The sequence below is a fragment of the Oryzias latipes genome, chromosome 6 (assembly GCF_053564925.1).
Source record: "Oryzias latipes strain Hd-rR chromosome 6, Olatipes_Hd-rR_3.1".
In the NCBI taxonomy this organism is placed as follows: domain Eukaryota; kingdom Metazoa; phylum Chordata; class Actinopteri; order Beloniformes; family Adrianichthyidae; genus Oryzias; species Oryzias latipes.
In genome coordinates, this window is record NC_136242.1 from 23,076,772 (window position 1) to 23,092,102 (window position 15,331).

General features: G+C 37.7%; 1 protein-coding gene across 1 annotated transcript; it reads right to left on the reverse strand.

Moving 5' to 3' along the window:
* Positions 1 to 2,022: 2,022 nt before the first annotated feature.
* On the reverse strand, positions 2,023 to 4,844 carry LOC101159560 (receptor-interacting serine/threonine-protein kinase 3). The gene is made up of 8 exons (XM_011493963.4): positions 4,730 to 4,844; positions 4,428 to 4,577; positions 3,879 to 4,200; positions 3,645 to 3,790; positions 3,477 to 3,526; positions 3,143 to 3,298; positions 2,883 to 2,965; positions 2,023 to 2,808 (listed from the first exon to the last, which is right to left on the reverse strand). Exons 2-8 carry the CDS (start codon positions 4,556 to 4,558, stop codon positions 2,785 to 2,787), a joined length of 912 nt encoding a protein of 303 aa, XP_011492265.1. The 5' UTR covers positions 4,559 to 4,577; positions 4,730 to 4,844; the 3' UTR covers positions 2,023 to 2,784.
* Between the last annotated feature and the right edge of the window lie 10,487 nt (positions 4,845 to 15,331).

Below are 15,331 nucleotides of genomic sequence, written 5' to 3' on the forward strand. Positions count from 1 at the left end.
GTGATGAAACCTGTTTGTCTATTGATCATAGCAGGAGTCCCATCTGCAGTCACTGCTACCAGCTTTTCTAATTGTACCTTTTTCTGCACAAAAACTCCTTCACCGTGTTATACATTTCAACTCCTCTTGTAGTTGTCTGTTAGGGCAGATGTGTCAGGAGTTCTTCTCTTGTGGAAACCAAAAGCTATGCTGTACTGTTGCCGTCCACAGACTCATCACACTGGACGTTAACCACCTGCACTTTGCAAGATCCCGGTCCAGCTAATTGGCCAAGTTATCAGACATAGCTGACACTCATCTAGACATTGTAGTGGAAATTGAATGAGTTCTATTGTTCTCATCCTTAGGGACAGTGATAGCAATTATCATCATTGCTTGAATTTTTTTCATGCTATATGCAAAAGTCTTTGTCCCTTAAGGCAACAGATTACAGCCCCCCCCCCCCCCCCCCCCCCCCCCCAGGCTGCTGTCGTATTAACATTAGCTTGGAGCTCCAGAATGGACAAGAAAAGACGACGAGAATGGCTCGAGCAGGGCGTTGCTCACGGGGGGGGTCGCTCGTGCCATGCGGTCGCACGTGCTCGGGCCCGCTAAATGCTACTTGTAGCTTTAATTTTTCATTGCATTTAGTTACATGTATAAATTATATCTGGCCCTTTGAGGACGACCACTATGCTGACGTGGCCCTCGGTGAAAATGAGTTTGGCACCCCTGGTTTAATACATCTGCCACTATCAAAATAGTACTGATAAAAGCACTCATAATGAAAATCAAGGCCTGATCAAAGCAGGATTCTTGAATTACTTCTTTAGATATTGCTGGATGGCTGAAAAACTAAATATTACAGTACTGTTAGAAGATGCAAGCCCATTTTGCTAAATAAATTATCTTCAATATCTGTGGTCATTCTGGAAGCTGTCCCCAAAGCAAACCTTCCTCATATGACAATAGTGTCAGGGGAATTCAATCTGGGATGCACCCTGGGGGTTAGTTTGCTTGGCTGCTGGGTCCTCTGCTCTCTGGCACTGGGGCCCCCTGTGGCAGTCCTACCGACACTGGTGATAAATTTACAACCATCAAATACTTATGACATACAGCTTTTAGATTTAATACAGTTAACTTGGCAGTGCTTTCCAGGGGCAGGGCCTCCAGGCGCGGCAGGAGGGGCTATTCTTCTGGTTGGGCTGGAGTTTGCACTCTCTGTGCCTCCTTGCTCTCTGGCATTGGGGGACCCTGTGGCAGTCCTGCTGGGCCTGGACTGGAAGGCAGATGCGATTGTCTGGCGGGAGGTTTTCCTCTATCTGCTATCCCGTGCAGATGTTTGGGGCTACCACTGGTGCTCCGGCAAAGGTCTTGATGTGGGGATGATCCCACACTCTCCCTCTGTTTTTACATTCCATCATCCACCCCATAAGTACATAAACACTCATTCGAGCACAGGTGCTAGCTCACCTTTGCACAAATGGTTTCCATGACTGAATAAATTGTTTTGCATGTGTTAGTCTAACTGGATAAGTATGCGTGTGCAAATAATAGCTGTATTGTGTACATGTTGACATGTTTATAAGTGAAGATTTCTGAAGCCAACAGGTCTGTTTGTAACTGTTGAGTGTGTGTGTGGATAGGCCCCACCACATCTACACCTGACAGTGATGATTCTAAACTTCCAGCAACTTGACTTGTTGCTTTAAGATTTATGATGCTTTATGATTTTACCCCCCTCTGCTTCTATAGTTACCCTCCTATCCCCCCTCTCTAACATCCCTCTCTCTTCTTCACTCCTCTTCCATTCCTCCTCCTTTCCGTACAGTCCAACAAAAAAACAGTTATAAATATAATTAATATAAACAAAGTTAAGTTTATATTACAAAAGGGGTTCATTCAAAGATAGACCTTGTGTGTCAGAAGTTGTTACAGTAAAATATGTCCAACATAAGCTCTCATCTGTTTGCTCAGCTGTTGGACGGAACAAGTTAGAAGAAGAAATAGAGATTTAAGATTTAATTCACCAAGACCACCTATGAAGTCCAGACTTTGAAGTGTACAGTTTAATTTACATATCATATCTAAAAAGAAAAGAAGCATTTTTTGCCTTATTGCACAGCTGTCTTAAAAAAAACAGGCAAAGACGGGATCAGTATTATGGTCGATAATATTTGTAAACATTAGACCATACACCTATGCAAATTACAAAAAAGGTGAAATAGTGTAAATAAAAAAGAAAGACAGGTATGCAGCAAAAAGAGCTATTGGAATAATGTACCAATGGTCAACCACAATTTATTTTAAACTTATTTTATTTCTAGTATTACGGGGTTTTTTTATGCACGCTTCTATGACTGGTGACAATCATGAAAACAACAGTGGGTAACCTTTTGGATTCCTGCTTGGTCTACTGAAACCACAAATATTACAACTCATTTGCTCTGAACAAATATACATAAATAGGGGGGGGGGGGGGGGGTCACTGAATTGATGAAAAGAATGATGTTGAAGAGAAAGAGTTAGAAATGCTCTGACGCTTTTCTCCACATCTCCAGAGTACTCAAAATTACTGGAATTTGTCACCAGGAAGAAAAAAGAAAGTTCTATCTGGAATATTTTAATAACATAAGCAAAACATGCAAAGTTTCTTCACTAGTGTGTACAAAGGTAAAGAAAATAATGTTATGCAAAAAAATCTTTTTAAGCATGATCTGGAACAAAAGTGCATTTTCAAGGTTCCTGAAAATTGTGAAGCAATGCAAGCCAATCTGGTTTGTTATCCTATGGAGCTGTCTTAGATTAAGGCAAATTGACATTCCAGTCCTGAAAGAGAACAATGCAATATGAAGAAGAAATATTTATCAGACAGATTGATGAAGAAAAAAACAGTCACTCACCAGTTTATCCAAAACCTGATAGACCACCTTGTTAATTTCTCGCTCATGCATTGGGAGCACCGTCTCAGTGCAGCCAATACACTCTAAAAAAATCATTTTTGATACCAAAGGACATGTTTAAAACCTGTCATCTGAAATTTCTAGCAACATGAAAACAGTAATTGATGTTTAAACAAATAGTGCATATTCAATATAAAATCTGCAACATTACTTCGTGTGTTCTTACACAGAATTTACGTATTTGTAAATGGAATACATACCATTAAATGTTGGTCTCTCCTTTGGATCTTCTTTCCAGCACTTCTGCATGAGATCTAGCAGATCTTTCATTCCCTCTGTATTTATCTTTGATAAGTCATCAAGAGAAGGTCTTTGACCCATAGGAACTTTTACTTCCACCAAGTCTGCAGGAATGCCTTTGTTTTCAAACAAGAAAAGCACAGAAGCAGAGATGAAGACACACATTTACAATGGGACAAATCTGTGTGATGGTCAGCTTCGTTGTAAAAGACAAAGTAAAAGCATGTTTTTAATACAATACAGTACAGTCTTGGAAAAAAATAAGTAAATAAAAATGAATTGGATTTAATTTACCTTCATAAGGTTCTTTTCCAGAGAGGGTGGACCAGACAAGAATAGCAAAGCTAATGAACAAAGATAAAATATTTAATTGCGCCACTTTGTTTGTCGATATTTTTGACTAAATGTTGACAATACAATTCAGAATTTTTTTTTGAAAACATGTACATCTGCAATGATTACCTGTATCTGTCAAAAGCACGACTAGGTTTATAGTTTAGATCAAAAGCTTCAGGTGGCATGTACTTCACTGTGCCTGCATTGTCTGTTGCTTCTTGATTGCTGGGATTGAAAGATATGGATTCGGTGCACAGACCAAAGTCTGCCAGCTACAAAGTGAAGCAGAAAATATAACAATGAATAATTTGACACCATATATGTACGTATAAAATCAATTCATAATTTAATGCTTGTTACCCTAGCATGAAGTTCATCAGACAGCATTACGTTCTGGGGTTTTAGGTCACGGTGCAGGATACCCAGAGAATGGAGGAAATTCATTCCAATGGCCACTTCATGGATCAAACGGCAGGCCAGTGGAAATGGCGGAGGACCTGACAATTTTTTCCAAAGAGTCTCAACAGATCCTCTCTTCATGAACTCCATCACCATTCCCATTTGTTTATTTCGTCCAAAAGGTGGGATTCCCTCATACATTCCATAGATTGACAGGACAAAGTTACAGGACAGCAGTTTAAGATAATTAGCCTCCTTCTTCACTTCCGCATCCATATCATTTCTGGAAAAAAGGCAGTAAACTCTTTAAAGCAGTGTAAAAAAATAAATAAACAAGCTGCTGCAGTGTACAATGGTCCTTGCGTTCCACCACTGCCCCACATGTCTCATCACTCATATTTGCCCCCAAAGAGGGGAAAAGAGAAAAAAATATTCTAATTAATTATATTATAATCTGCTTTTTTGTGAGTTTGAGCCATAAAGAACACATTTGGAATGATGTGAATTTACCCTTGGTGAATCAACTTGATGGCCACATCGTGTCCCATGTTCACGGCTTTGACTTTGTAGACACTACCGAACCCTCCTTGACCAATAGGCTCCCATGTATCCAAGCCGTCATTATGAAATTTCTTTTGCATTTTTACAAATGACCAGAGCCTTAGAAAAGGAAGAGGACATAGTTAATAATATATATTTACTTTTCAGCTGATTATTTAAAGCTTATTACCACTGCCCAGAAACTTTACATTTAACCAATGCAAACTTTGTTTCTTAGTTTTTGTATCTAAAGAAAGTTTTTTTCTACTTACCAAGTGGAGTTTCTAGTGTGTCAGAGATGCTGTCAGAGAACTGAGTGGTGAGCGCTTCTGTTTTCCTTCTTTTAAATGCTCCTTCAAGCTGCTGCCTCAAACTTGTTTGAACCAGATTTGACATTGCAGTTGATGGGCGGGACTTTTAAGTAATTTTACTAAGTCAGGCGGAATAGCAAAACTGGAGAAGATGAAGACAGCACCCCCTATTTCAGTTTTAGGAGCAAAACCTTGCAAGAGAAATAAAGCTGATGTGGTTTTGTAAGTTATACAGTTTACATCAAAATGTGCGACGCTCTTAAAGTAGTGTTAGGGTTACTTTTTGAGCTGCTGTCCAGGACAGGCAGAGGGTGAAATAAATGACACTGTCAGTTACAGAAATCCAAATTTAAAATAATTATTTCTTAGGTTTGCTACATTAAAGGAGTTGTGCATTTTTGCATCAGCATTTGGACTAAATGCACAGACATCTTTGCATGAGCGAGCAGATGACTGCAGTGTTAGTGTCCATGGTAAGAACAACACTAGAGCAGTTTCTGCTTTTGATCTCTGGAATTATTATTAATCATTATTATTAATTATTAATTAATTATTTCATTAAAGCTCTGACTACAGTGTCATTCACAGGCAACATAAACTGACTCTGGTTTTCTCAAGGGTGGCGGTGTTTAGGACCGGCATGCAGGAAACCAGGGTTTGCTTCACAGCGTGTGCAAAGAGATTATTCCAGTGTGAGTTCTTAGGCAAGACCCCTCACGCTGCTGGGTGCCATGAAAATACAGGGTTGCGTTTTAGGAAGGGCATCCAGTGTAAAATTCTTTACCAAACCACCATGGAATCTCAGGACAAGTTTTCACAAGAATGGAGTCGGAAATATAGCCTCTTGGAACAGTGGTTTCTCTGCCTTGTAACAGGATAAAGTGATAAATTGTCAGCTGGTAGACAATGAGGTGAATTAAGCAACACACAGTATGTTAAAAAAATAATTTGAAACTCACCGAATTTTTCTTATTACTAACTCAAATAGTCTTGACTAAATATTAGACTAAAACATGTTCATGCCCTTGATAGGTAGACTTTATAAACGACTTAACAGCCTTAGTCATAAATACCCTTACGGCTCTGGGCTATATGCGAGCAAAACTTGCACAAACCTGTTCAGGGAATGCAGGTTGCTCAGTTGAGCGAAAATGTTGTTTCTCATTTTTTTCTACATCTAAATGGTGATAGAAAAATTGGTGAAATTGGTGATAGAAGAAATTGGTGATATGCGAGAGTATTGGATCCTTTCTTTTTTACACCCCCAAAAATCCAGCGCCATATGCAAGGAGCTTGTGAATACTGTTCACGTGAAAATTTAAAATTAGGAAATTATACAATCATGACAAAAGGTCCCACATTCATGCGAGGTCAGAATAAGGCCAGTACTCGCACCTGAGTGACATCTAGAGTCTGGCATAAGAACACCGACAGCATCACCTGTGTGTATAAGTCTGTGCAACTTATATTATTCTTAGTAATACTTCATGATACACTTACTACATTTCGACAACAGATTTGCTCCAGGAGCTGCAACTAGTGTGTGAATGAGTGAATCGGACTGTAATTGTAAAGCCCTTTCGGCTTTAAATAAAGGTAGAACAGCACTTTATAAGCACGTGCTGTTTAGTATTTTCAGAAGAACTGCCTAAAACATTCCCAAATAAGGGATGATCACACTGTTGATCAATGATAAATAAATACCTGTGTACATGTGAATGTAAATGGTTCCTGAACTCAGCTGTTTCTGCTGCTCACCTCTCCTCCAGGGGATAGAGCAAACGCGCAGAACACATTTCACACAAATAGGTGCATATCAGCTAATGGGACTTTAACTTTAAGCTTAAATTTAAATATGTGGCTAACAAAAAAAAATCCAATCCAAAAAATCCTTTCTGACATCACAACAGCACACTAGTTAAAAAACAGCGTCTTTGTGACAGTTCAATTGATAGAGATTTAAAAGGAGTTATCAACAGATTGATTTTAAAAATTAAGAAAAGGGTTTGATTTTTTTTTCTCAAAAGCAAATCATGAAATTCAATTCCTAAAAAACTGTTTAACCTCCTGGTAAACGAACCGCTAATGATAATAAATGGTAGGAAAAAAAAGTTTCATTCTGTTGAGAGCAGACTTCAGATTCTTCTAATGCTTACTTTGTTTATATTTTGCATGTACTTTGTGATATGATCATCCTGAACCCATTCAGGTTCTGTTTTTGTCTGCTCCTCCAGACACCGAAGTCCAATAAGCTACTTTCGGTTGTTACCTAAAATTACTTGAACACAATCTTTGATCTCTTTTGCAAATTTCTATCAACAACTAATTTATTGTTTCAGAAAGCATCAGCTTAAAACAAAAGGTTTCTTATTTTGTTTTTTTTAGTATACATTCAAAAAGGGCAATACTTCATTTTTATTTTTGTCAACACTCATCATATGCAAATCCATTCATTTTCTGAATAGTTAAATCCTTGTCGGGGTAATGGGGTTGTGAGGATCTGTCCCAGTCGATATTGAGGCATTCAGTCGCAGGACAGATTTAAATCATTATTCTAATGATCTTATTTGTTTCCCCACTAATAACAATGCAAAATGCATATCAGACAATTAAAATCAGAATAAATGATTCAGTTAGTTACATGCAAACCGAGTGCATGAAGAGATTGGAGACACTTGTGACATCTACATGAAAATCACAGCCAGATTTGATTCAGTTTTTTTCATTATTTAATCACTTCTGCGTGGAAAATTTGCTCTATAACTTGTTTTACAGGTCACTGTGTAGCCTCATGGTGCGGTGTGGAAACCTGTTTGAGAACTGAAAGAGAAACCTGACTGTTGTAGAAGTTATGTTTTAACACACAATGAAGGAAAACAAGTCTCACTAATCTACATATATATAAAAGCTGTGATGCATTTTTTCCTGCAGAGAATGTATTACTTTGACACTGCCTTATGGAAAAACATGCTAAACAACCTTTTTTTACATAAAGTCTTAAGGTATGATGAGGTTAAAAAAATTGCATTCCAAAAAGCATTCCAGTTTAATCCCAGTAGTTACTCCGTCACAGACCTGGTGCAAAAACAACTGAGTTTTGCTTAAAACTAAAAAAGTTAGAACTTTACTTCCTGAGAAAAGACAAAAACCACAATACTTCTTAAATAGGAATTTTATAAATGTGTTTTTCGTAAGTGTGTAAAACTATACAATGCTGCATTACCCAGAAAAATGTATGTCTAAGATGTGAATAAATTATTGCAACATATCAATGCTGCAGGATGAAATAGTTGTCATAAATCTGAAACTGAGAGTTGATCTGTTTTCAGTGGCTTTTCTTTCAGACAACTGCTTAAATGGATGAAACTTGAAATACATGCCAAACGAGCTGCCAATTCTATTCTGCTCCAGATGGCTGCAGTAACGTGTGTGGGTTTGTTTGTCTCTTTATGTTGATTCTGAATAATTTTCTTCCCCTTTGCTTGACGTTAGCACATCTTGAAGTTTTTAAAGGGACAAACAAGGAAGTTTTAAATGAAAACAAATAAGTAATCACAGATTAGAAAAAATGTTTTCTACTAATTGTATCTCATGCAGAATATTTAAGGAAAACATATTGCCTATTGTAAAAAAAAACACTACATTTTAATTTTGTTTTTTCAAAATTATCTTTATCACTTTAATTTAAACAAATTTCCACTAAATAGTTGGTTTTTGCTTTGAAATTTTTGTTTCGCTTCTTATTGCACAGGTTTTATTTTTTTAAATAATTCATAAGGGTTTTGAAGTTAAATTTGTAATATTTTTTAATCTTTTTTGGAAGACAGTAAACAAAATTTGAATACAATTTGTCTTTCACAAATTTTCAGATCACATTGGTTTCAAAATTAAAATAAAATAAAAAACTGAAATCTGTATCCAAACAATTTCATAAAACACTGACTAACACTGAAAAATGTTTTGATGTCACTTTTTATTTATTTATTTTTTTACACAAAATAATGTGTTTCACTGATGAAATAGTTGTTTCGGTATGACTGTAATATTGCAGTAGTGACCATAGCCTATTTCAGCATTTTGATTGTTTTATTTGTTAACCCAATAACCATTTTGTCCTATGTCCTGCAATAAGCAATTAACAGATTTATTTATTGCATGAAAAACAAGGACTGATTAGTTGAAGCTTATTTCTGCATTAAACAATAGAAATTCAAACTCGGTTGGGGTTCAAAAATTAAACTTCTCAGACATTGCTTTGAACATGGTCGAGTTACTCTTCGTGACATTTTCAGGCTAATTTCTGGTGATGACCTTTTCCAGGGTGTACCAAATCTTGTCCTCCATTCGTGACCAGAAAAAGTGATCCAGCGCTGTGCATGACTTTGACAACTTGCAAAAATCGCACACAATTGCATAAAATCTACATCATAATTGTGTGAAATTTATTTATCTATGCGTACACTGCATAATTTTCAAACGACCCAATATTGTCAGGAATGTCTGTCTTCTTTGTTGGTGAAAATTCAACATTTCTACTTGAAAATAGGCTCCCCCTATTGGCTAAGACAAATTTTATCGTGGAAACCACTTAGAAAGACCAGACAAGACTTGTTATGCATATACCGGTACATTAAATTTAGACAAAAAATACAAAAATCTATTTTCATTTTTCAACTTCATATTGAAACAACCTATGAAAGACACAATTAAATATGTTGTTGAAAATAAGGATAAATCCATTTAATCAAATGTTTATCATTTGAAATTCATATAATTCAAAGTCATATAAAGAATTGGACACTTCTTATATTTGATTACATTGATTTATTGATTAAACTAATATGGAAATATTTTAGAAAAAAAACAATACTAAAAAAAGGCTTTCTGTGTCAAAGCAATCATTTAAAAATTCTGTAAGTTGCTTAGGAGACTAAATATAACACAAAATACACCTGCATTCATGTGGTAATATAACTAGCAGTCAAAGTCTTTTTATATATGACACAAACTAAAAATCTTTTAACTTCACTGAAGACCTTTATAACTGTTTTAGTCTAATCTTCTGTACCTAATTGGCAACAGATTTTATTTTTTGATAAATATTCTGCTGGAAAATTAAGTAATAGAATCTCCAATAAGATAGCTTTTTGACAAGAAATCACCACTTGAAAAATAATTTTAATTAAACAAAACACTATTAGCAAACACCTCTAAAGTTCAGGTTTAAATTCACTTTTCATGTTCAAGAAATATCACTGAGATTTAAAAGCTCAGGCTCAGGGTTTATTCTGTGGTTTTGTGCACACGTTTGGTGAAAGCAGATCTTAGTCAAGGTGACTATGCTCATCCTTATATGACTAAGTTTCTCTAAAGCAAACTAACTATATTTTCTTTGTAAAAGCTCTTTTCGTTTTAATCTTTTGCTCACAAAAATTAAGTGATTCTCTTGTTGTGATAGATCATGATCGAGCTTTATTCTTTAAATATCCTCAGCATAAGGGATGATTTATTGCCAAGAAAAAAAAAAGCTGGTGAAAGAGTAAATAACATTTATTATTGGTAGTTATTTCCAGAGATCCTTAAAATCTTGAACATTTCAGACAACTTCTTGAATTAAACAGGCAGCATTTTCTGTTTGAACCATTATAGGATTATTTACAGGCATTTGTTTCCCTCGAGTGGTAAAAAAAGAGAACAGCAATAGATTGTTACCAAAGGGTTTTTTCAGTTTTGTTCTGCTCGTTTGGCCTTTGGTCCTAAATTTATAATGAAATCTCAGCTGGTGCATGTGTGTGTGTTACTTTTTAGACAACTCAGTTAGCAGTGTAGCATCCCCAGTTGAAAAGATGGTCTCTCAAACTGATGGTTCACAACCCTTTATTTCGCCGTGTGTGTGAACACACCGTAAGAGCTACAAAAAAAATACAAATATATTTTACATTTCTTACCGTTGTATTCACCATTTCAACCCTTTTTGTTTTATTCATTACTTTCAACACTTTAAACCATTAATTTATTACCTTCAGATTTTTAACCTCTGATGCAAATAAACTAATGTAACAATATTTTCAACAAAATCATTTAACAATCAAATTACGTTTCCTTCTGTATAAACATAAAATAAATCCTAATATTAGCATTCATTTCAAACTGACTCAGCATTAATTTGACATTACAGTGCCACCTAGTGGGCAAATAAAATGTGCTGACAATGTAAAATTATGTGAAAACACAGAACTAAATCGCCAAAACATAAAAATTACAAACCTTGTTCCCTCATCAACCAGGTGCTATGGAATACTGTAAACATTCGTTTCCTTTAAACTTTTAACACTTTTATAACCGTTTTGGCTGATACGAAGCACATGCAGCCTTCACGTTCGCTTGCCTGACGACTTCCGGTTTAGCGAGTCCTTCAAAATAAAAGCCACAACCATGTCACCCAAAACGGGAGAATTACAAAAATAAAACTACAGTAGGCTGAATCTAGAGGTCATTTACAATCCCACCAAATCAATCGAGCTTATCTAGAAACTAAAAACTAGCGAGAATGATTTACAAATGTAGCAATGACCCATAAACTGTAACATTAAATACACTTAAGTTAATCTTACTGAGTCTCTACAAGCAAAATCAATCTTTGCACTCGGTGATCAAGGATTGACTGTTTTCCGGAACTATATCCCTTTTCAGTTTTCCTCTCTCCATAGCGAATCTTCACTTTTCTCACAAGTCCATCCTTCTCTGTTGTAGTGTCCATTACTCTTGCTAATCTCCATTCATTGCGAGGTAGCTCATCCGACTTTTCCATGACAATATCTCCAACTTTCTGGTTTCTCAGTGGAGTGTGCCATTTCTGCCTTGTTGTAATGTTGGCAAGATATTCCTTTTTCCAGCGCGACCAAAACTGTTCTGTTAAGTACCGGACTCGTCTCCACCTTTTGCGAGCATACATGTCCTCTCTGATGAATTTACCTGGAGATGGCAGTGCAACGTTGGACTTCATAGTAAGGAGATGATTTGGTGTCAAGGGTTCTGGGCTGTTAGGGTCACTTAGATTGTCCACTGTAAGAGGTCTGCTGTTTACAATAGCCATTGCCTCGTAAAGGAATGTCCTTAAGGATGCGTCGTCCATTCTGCCTGAGGAAAGTGATGCTGATGAGCGAAGAACGTTTCGAATTGTCCTGATTTGTCTTTCCCATACGCCTCCTGTATGGCTTGAATGGGGAGAACGAAATCACACTGTTTCTCAGCTAAAAATGTGACCAGTCTTTCAAAATCAACTTGTTTCAAGCATTCTTTCAGTTCATTTTTTGCTCCAATGAAGTTGCTTCCTTGATCGCACCTTATTTCTCTTACTGCTCCTCTTATTGCTATGAAACAGCGGAGTCCATTAATGAAGGCGTCTGTGGTCATATCATCCAACATTTCTATGTGAACCCCTCTGCAGCAAAGGCACGTGAAAAGAAGTCCATAACGCTTATGCACCTTGCGAGCTTGGTTAGTTAAAAAGGGGCCAAAGCAGTCCATTCCGCAATATGTAAACGGTGGTGATGGATCCAATTGTTCTGGCGGAAAATCTGCCATTTTTTGTTGTTCATTGCCTCTCTTTAGTTTACGACACTTTACACATTTATGCACAAAAGATGCAACTGCTTTGTTGATGCCTGGAATCCAGAATCCATTTGATCTGATCTCATTAATTGTTTGTCCTTTTCCCTGATGCTGCACTTTGTTGTGAAAATGAGCTATCAGAAGTTTTGTGACATGGTGATTCTTTGGGACTATGACCGGATGTTTCAAAGCATTTGAGAATGAAGCATTTTTCATCCTTCCTCCCACCTTTAGGAGTCCATCATTGTCAAGAAAGGCATCTATTGCATACAGTTTACTTTTGCAAGGAAGTGGATTTCCATTTCTGAGTGTTTTTATCTCTTCTGCAAAAGCAGTAGCTTGTAAGTCCTTCAGAATAACACATTGTGCCTTCTCTCTTTCCTGTACCGTACTATGTTTTGTTGCTTTGTCCTTCCTTATGAAGCGAATGAGTCGAGATATGGCTTGAGTGGCTTTGTACCAAGATGAAAACTTGATCAGCTTGTCTGATAAACATGTGTGTTCTGTTTTGAGTGTGTTCAGCGCTTGTACCTTTTTGACTTCTGGATCACCAAGGGAAATGTTCTTGTCAACTTCCACAGGGGGTGGTATCTCCCTTTCCCAGAGGAAATGCGGCCCTTTAAACCAGTCTGATGCAATGAGCTGACTTGCAGTGGAACCTCTGGAAGCAATATCCGCTGGGTTTTGATCTGAAGGGACATATCTCCATTGCTGGGGAGAGCTGTTCAGCCTTATTTTTTGAACTCTGTTTGATACAAATGTATGAAAACGGCGCGCTTCATTACTTATGTATCCCAAAACTACTTTGGAATCTGTCCAGAAATACTCATCTGCCTGTGACAATCCAAGCTCATTCTTTAGCATATTACTTACAGTAATTGAGACAACGGCAGCTGTCAATTCAAGCCTTGGTATAGTTGTGACTATAGTTGTGCGACTCTGCCCTTTGCTGTAACTAGAGCACAATGTACATCACAATCTTTGTTAACTTGTCTCAGATATGAACACTGACCATAACCATAGGAGCTAGCATCAGAAAAATGATGCAGTTCAGTTTTCACTATCTGACCAAAGTCTTTGGGAACATAACAGCGTGGAATTGAAATTTTCCCTAAATTTATCAAGTCATTTTTCCAGCTGTCCCACACTGGTTTGGGTCCCGAAGGAAGGGGTTCATCCCATCCCATCCCTTGTTTACATGTTTCTTGAAGCACTCTTTTACCTGTGAGTACAAATGGGGAGACAAGTCCCAGTGGGTCATACAGTGATGCGACCGTTGACAAGATGCCCCTCCTTGAGGCAGGTTGCTCGCTGGGGAGAAAACGAAATCTGAGACTGTCTGAATCAATGTGCCAGTGTATGCCTAGTGCTCTTTCAGTGTTAGAGTCATTAAAGGATAAATCACAATCTTGCTTTGGTGCAGCACATTCTGATTGAGGAATGCTTTTCAACACAGATTTTTCATTACTTACAAACTTGTGCAGTCTGAGGCCACCGGATGCACACAGTTGTTGAGCCTCTGTTGCCAACTGAATGGCCTCCTTAATACTTGTAGTGCTTGTTACTCCGTCGTCCACATAGAAATCCTTCATGATGAACTGTGAAGCCAGAGGGAACAGAGCCTCGTTCTCCTTGGCAAGATGTTTTAAGCCATAATTGGCACATCCTGGTGAGGATGTTGCACCGAAGAGATGCACTTTCATTCTATACTCTTCTGGCTGAGCACTTAGGTTTCCATTTTTCCACCATAGAAATCTTAAATAGTCTCTGTCACCTTCATGCACATGAAACTGGTGGAACATTTTCTCAATGTCACACAACAATGCCACTTGGTGTCTTCTGAATCTGAGTAAAACATCGTATAGATTGTTTAGCAGGTCTGGGCCTGATAGCAAATGATCGTTGAGGCTGCTTCCTTTGTACTTTGCTGAGGCATCGAAGACAACTCTGAGCTTGTCTGGTTTTTGGGGGTGATATACCCCGTGATGGGGAATATACCACTTTTCTCCTTCCTTTGCTTCACTATGTGCTTCTTCAGCATCACCGTTTTGTATTACCTCACTCATGAACTTTGTATATTGTTCCTTGTACTTTGGATTTTTCAGTAGTTTACCTTTGAGGTTTTCAAGTCGGACAGTAGCCATGTGTTTGTTGTCTGACAAGTGTGGTCTTTCCTTGAATGGGAGCGGCATTTCAAAATGTCCTGCCTTATTTTTGTAAATGCCTTCCTTGAGTGTATTAATGAAGAAAATGTCATCCTGTGACACTGACCTGTCTTCCTTGTTGTCATCCCTGAAGTCAGATTCCAGAATCTTGAGAGCTTCTGCTGGAGTAACTTCGGGGAGTTCCTTGACTGTAACTCTGTGGCATATAGTTGAGCTGGTTAGTGTGTCATTGCTTGAAACTGTGGGGCCTACAATGCTCCAACCTAATGGTGTACGAACTGCATAAGGCTCGTCCTCACCTCCTAAGATTACCTGCCTTGGAGCCAGTGTATTACCTTGAGATGATTCCACTGCCTTGCTGTTTCACAGGAAGGAATGTGTGTGCGGTTCACTGGGATACAGTCTTTAGTGTAAGCAGGAGGGAGTTTGATTAATTCTGAGGAGTTGTAACCTCTTACCTTGAGGCCTGAGACACGTTTACTTGTCATAACAGCATCTTTACCAAGCATTGTTGTTAACTTCAACCTTACTGGAGTGGACTTGGTTTTGAGACGGTTTGAAATATCTTCATCAATGAACACTGTGTCACTTTGGGTGTCTAAAAGTGCATAGACAAGTTGTTCTGTACCTGGATGGAGCTCTGAGGAAACCCATACTGGTACAATCATGGAAGTGCTCGCACCTTGTTCGTCAGTCTTAGCGTTGAGAGATAGGGTGGTTGCAGTCTGTTCTGCATTGCTCTGATTTGGATTTGTAACTTGTTTTTCCTTGTCATAGTTGAAGT

Coding starts and splice junctions, on each gene's coding strand:
- LOC101159560 (XM_011493963.4), bottom strand. CDS start 4,558: ATGCAAAAGAAATTTCATAATGACGGCTTGGATACATGGGAGCCTATT. Junction 3,791..3,878: donor CTGATGAACTTCATGCTAGG/GTAACAAGCATT, acceptor TTCACTTTGTAG/CTGGCAGACTTTGGTCTGTG. Junction 2,809..2,882: donor ATCAGGTTTTGGATAAACTG/GTGAGTGACTGT, acceptor GTTCTCTTTCAG/GACTGGAATGTCAATTTGCC.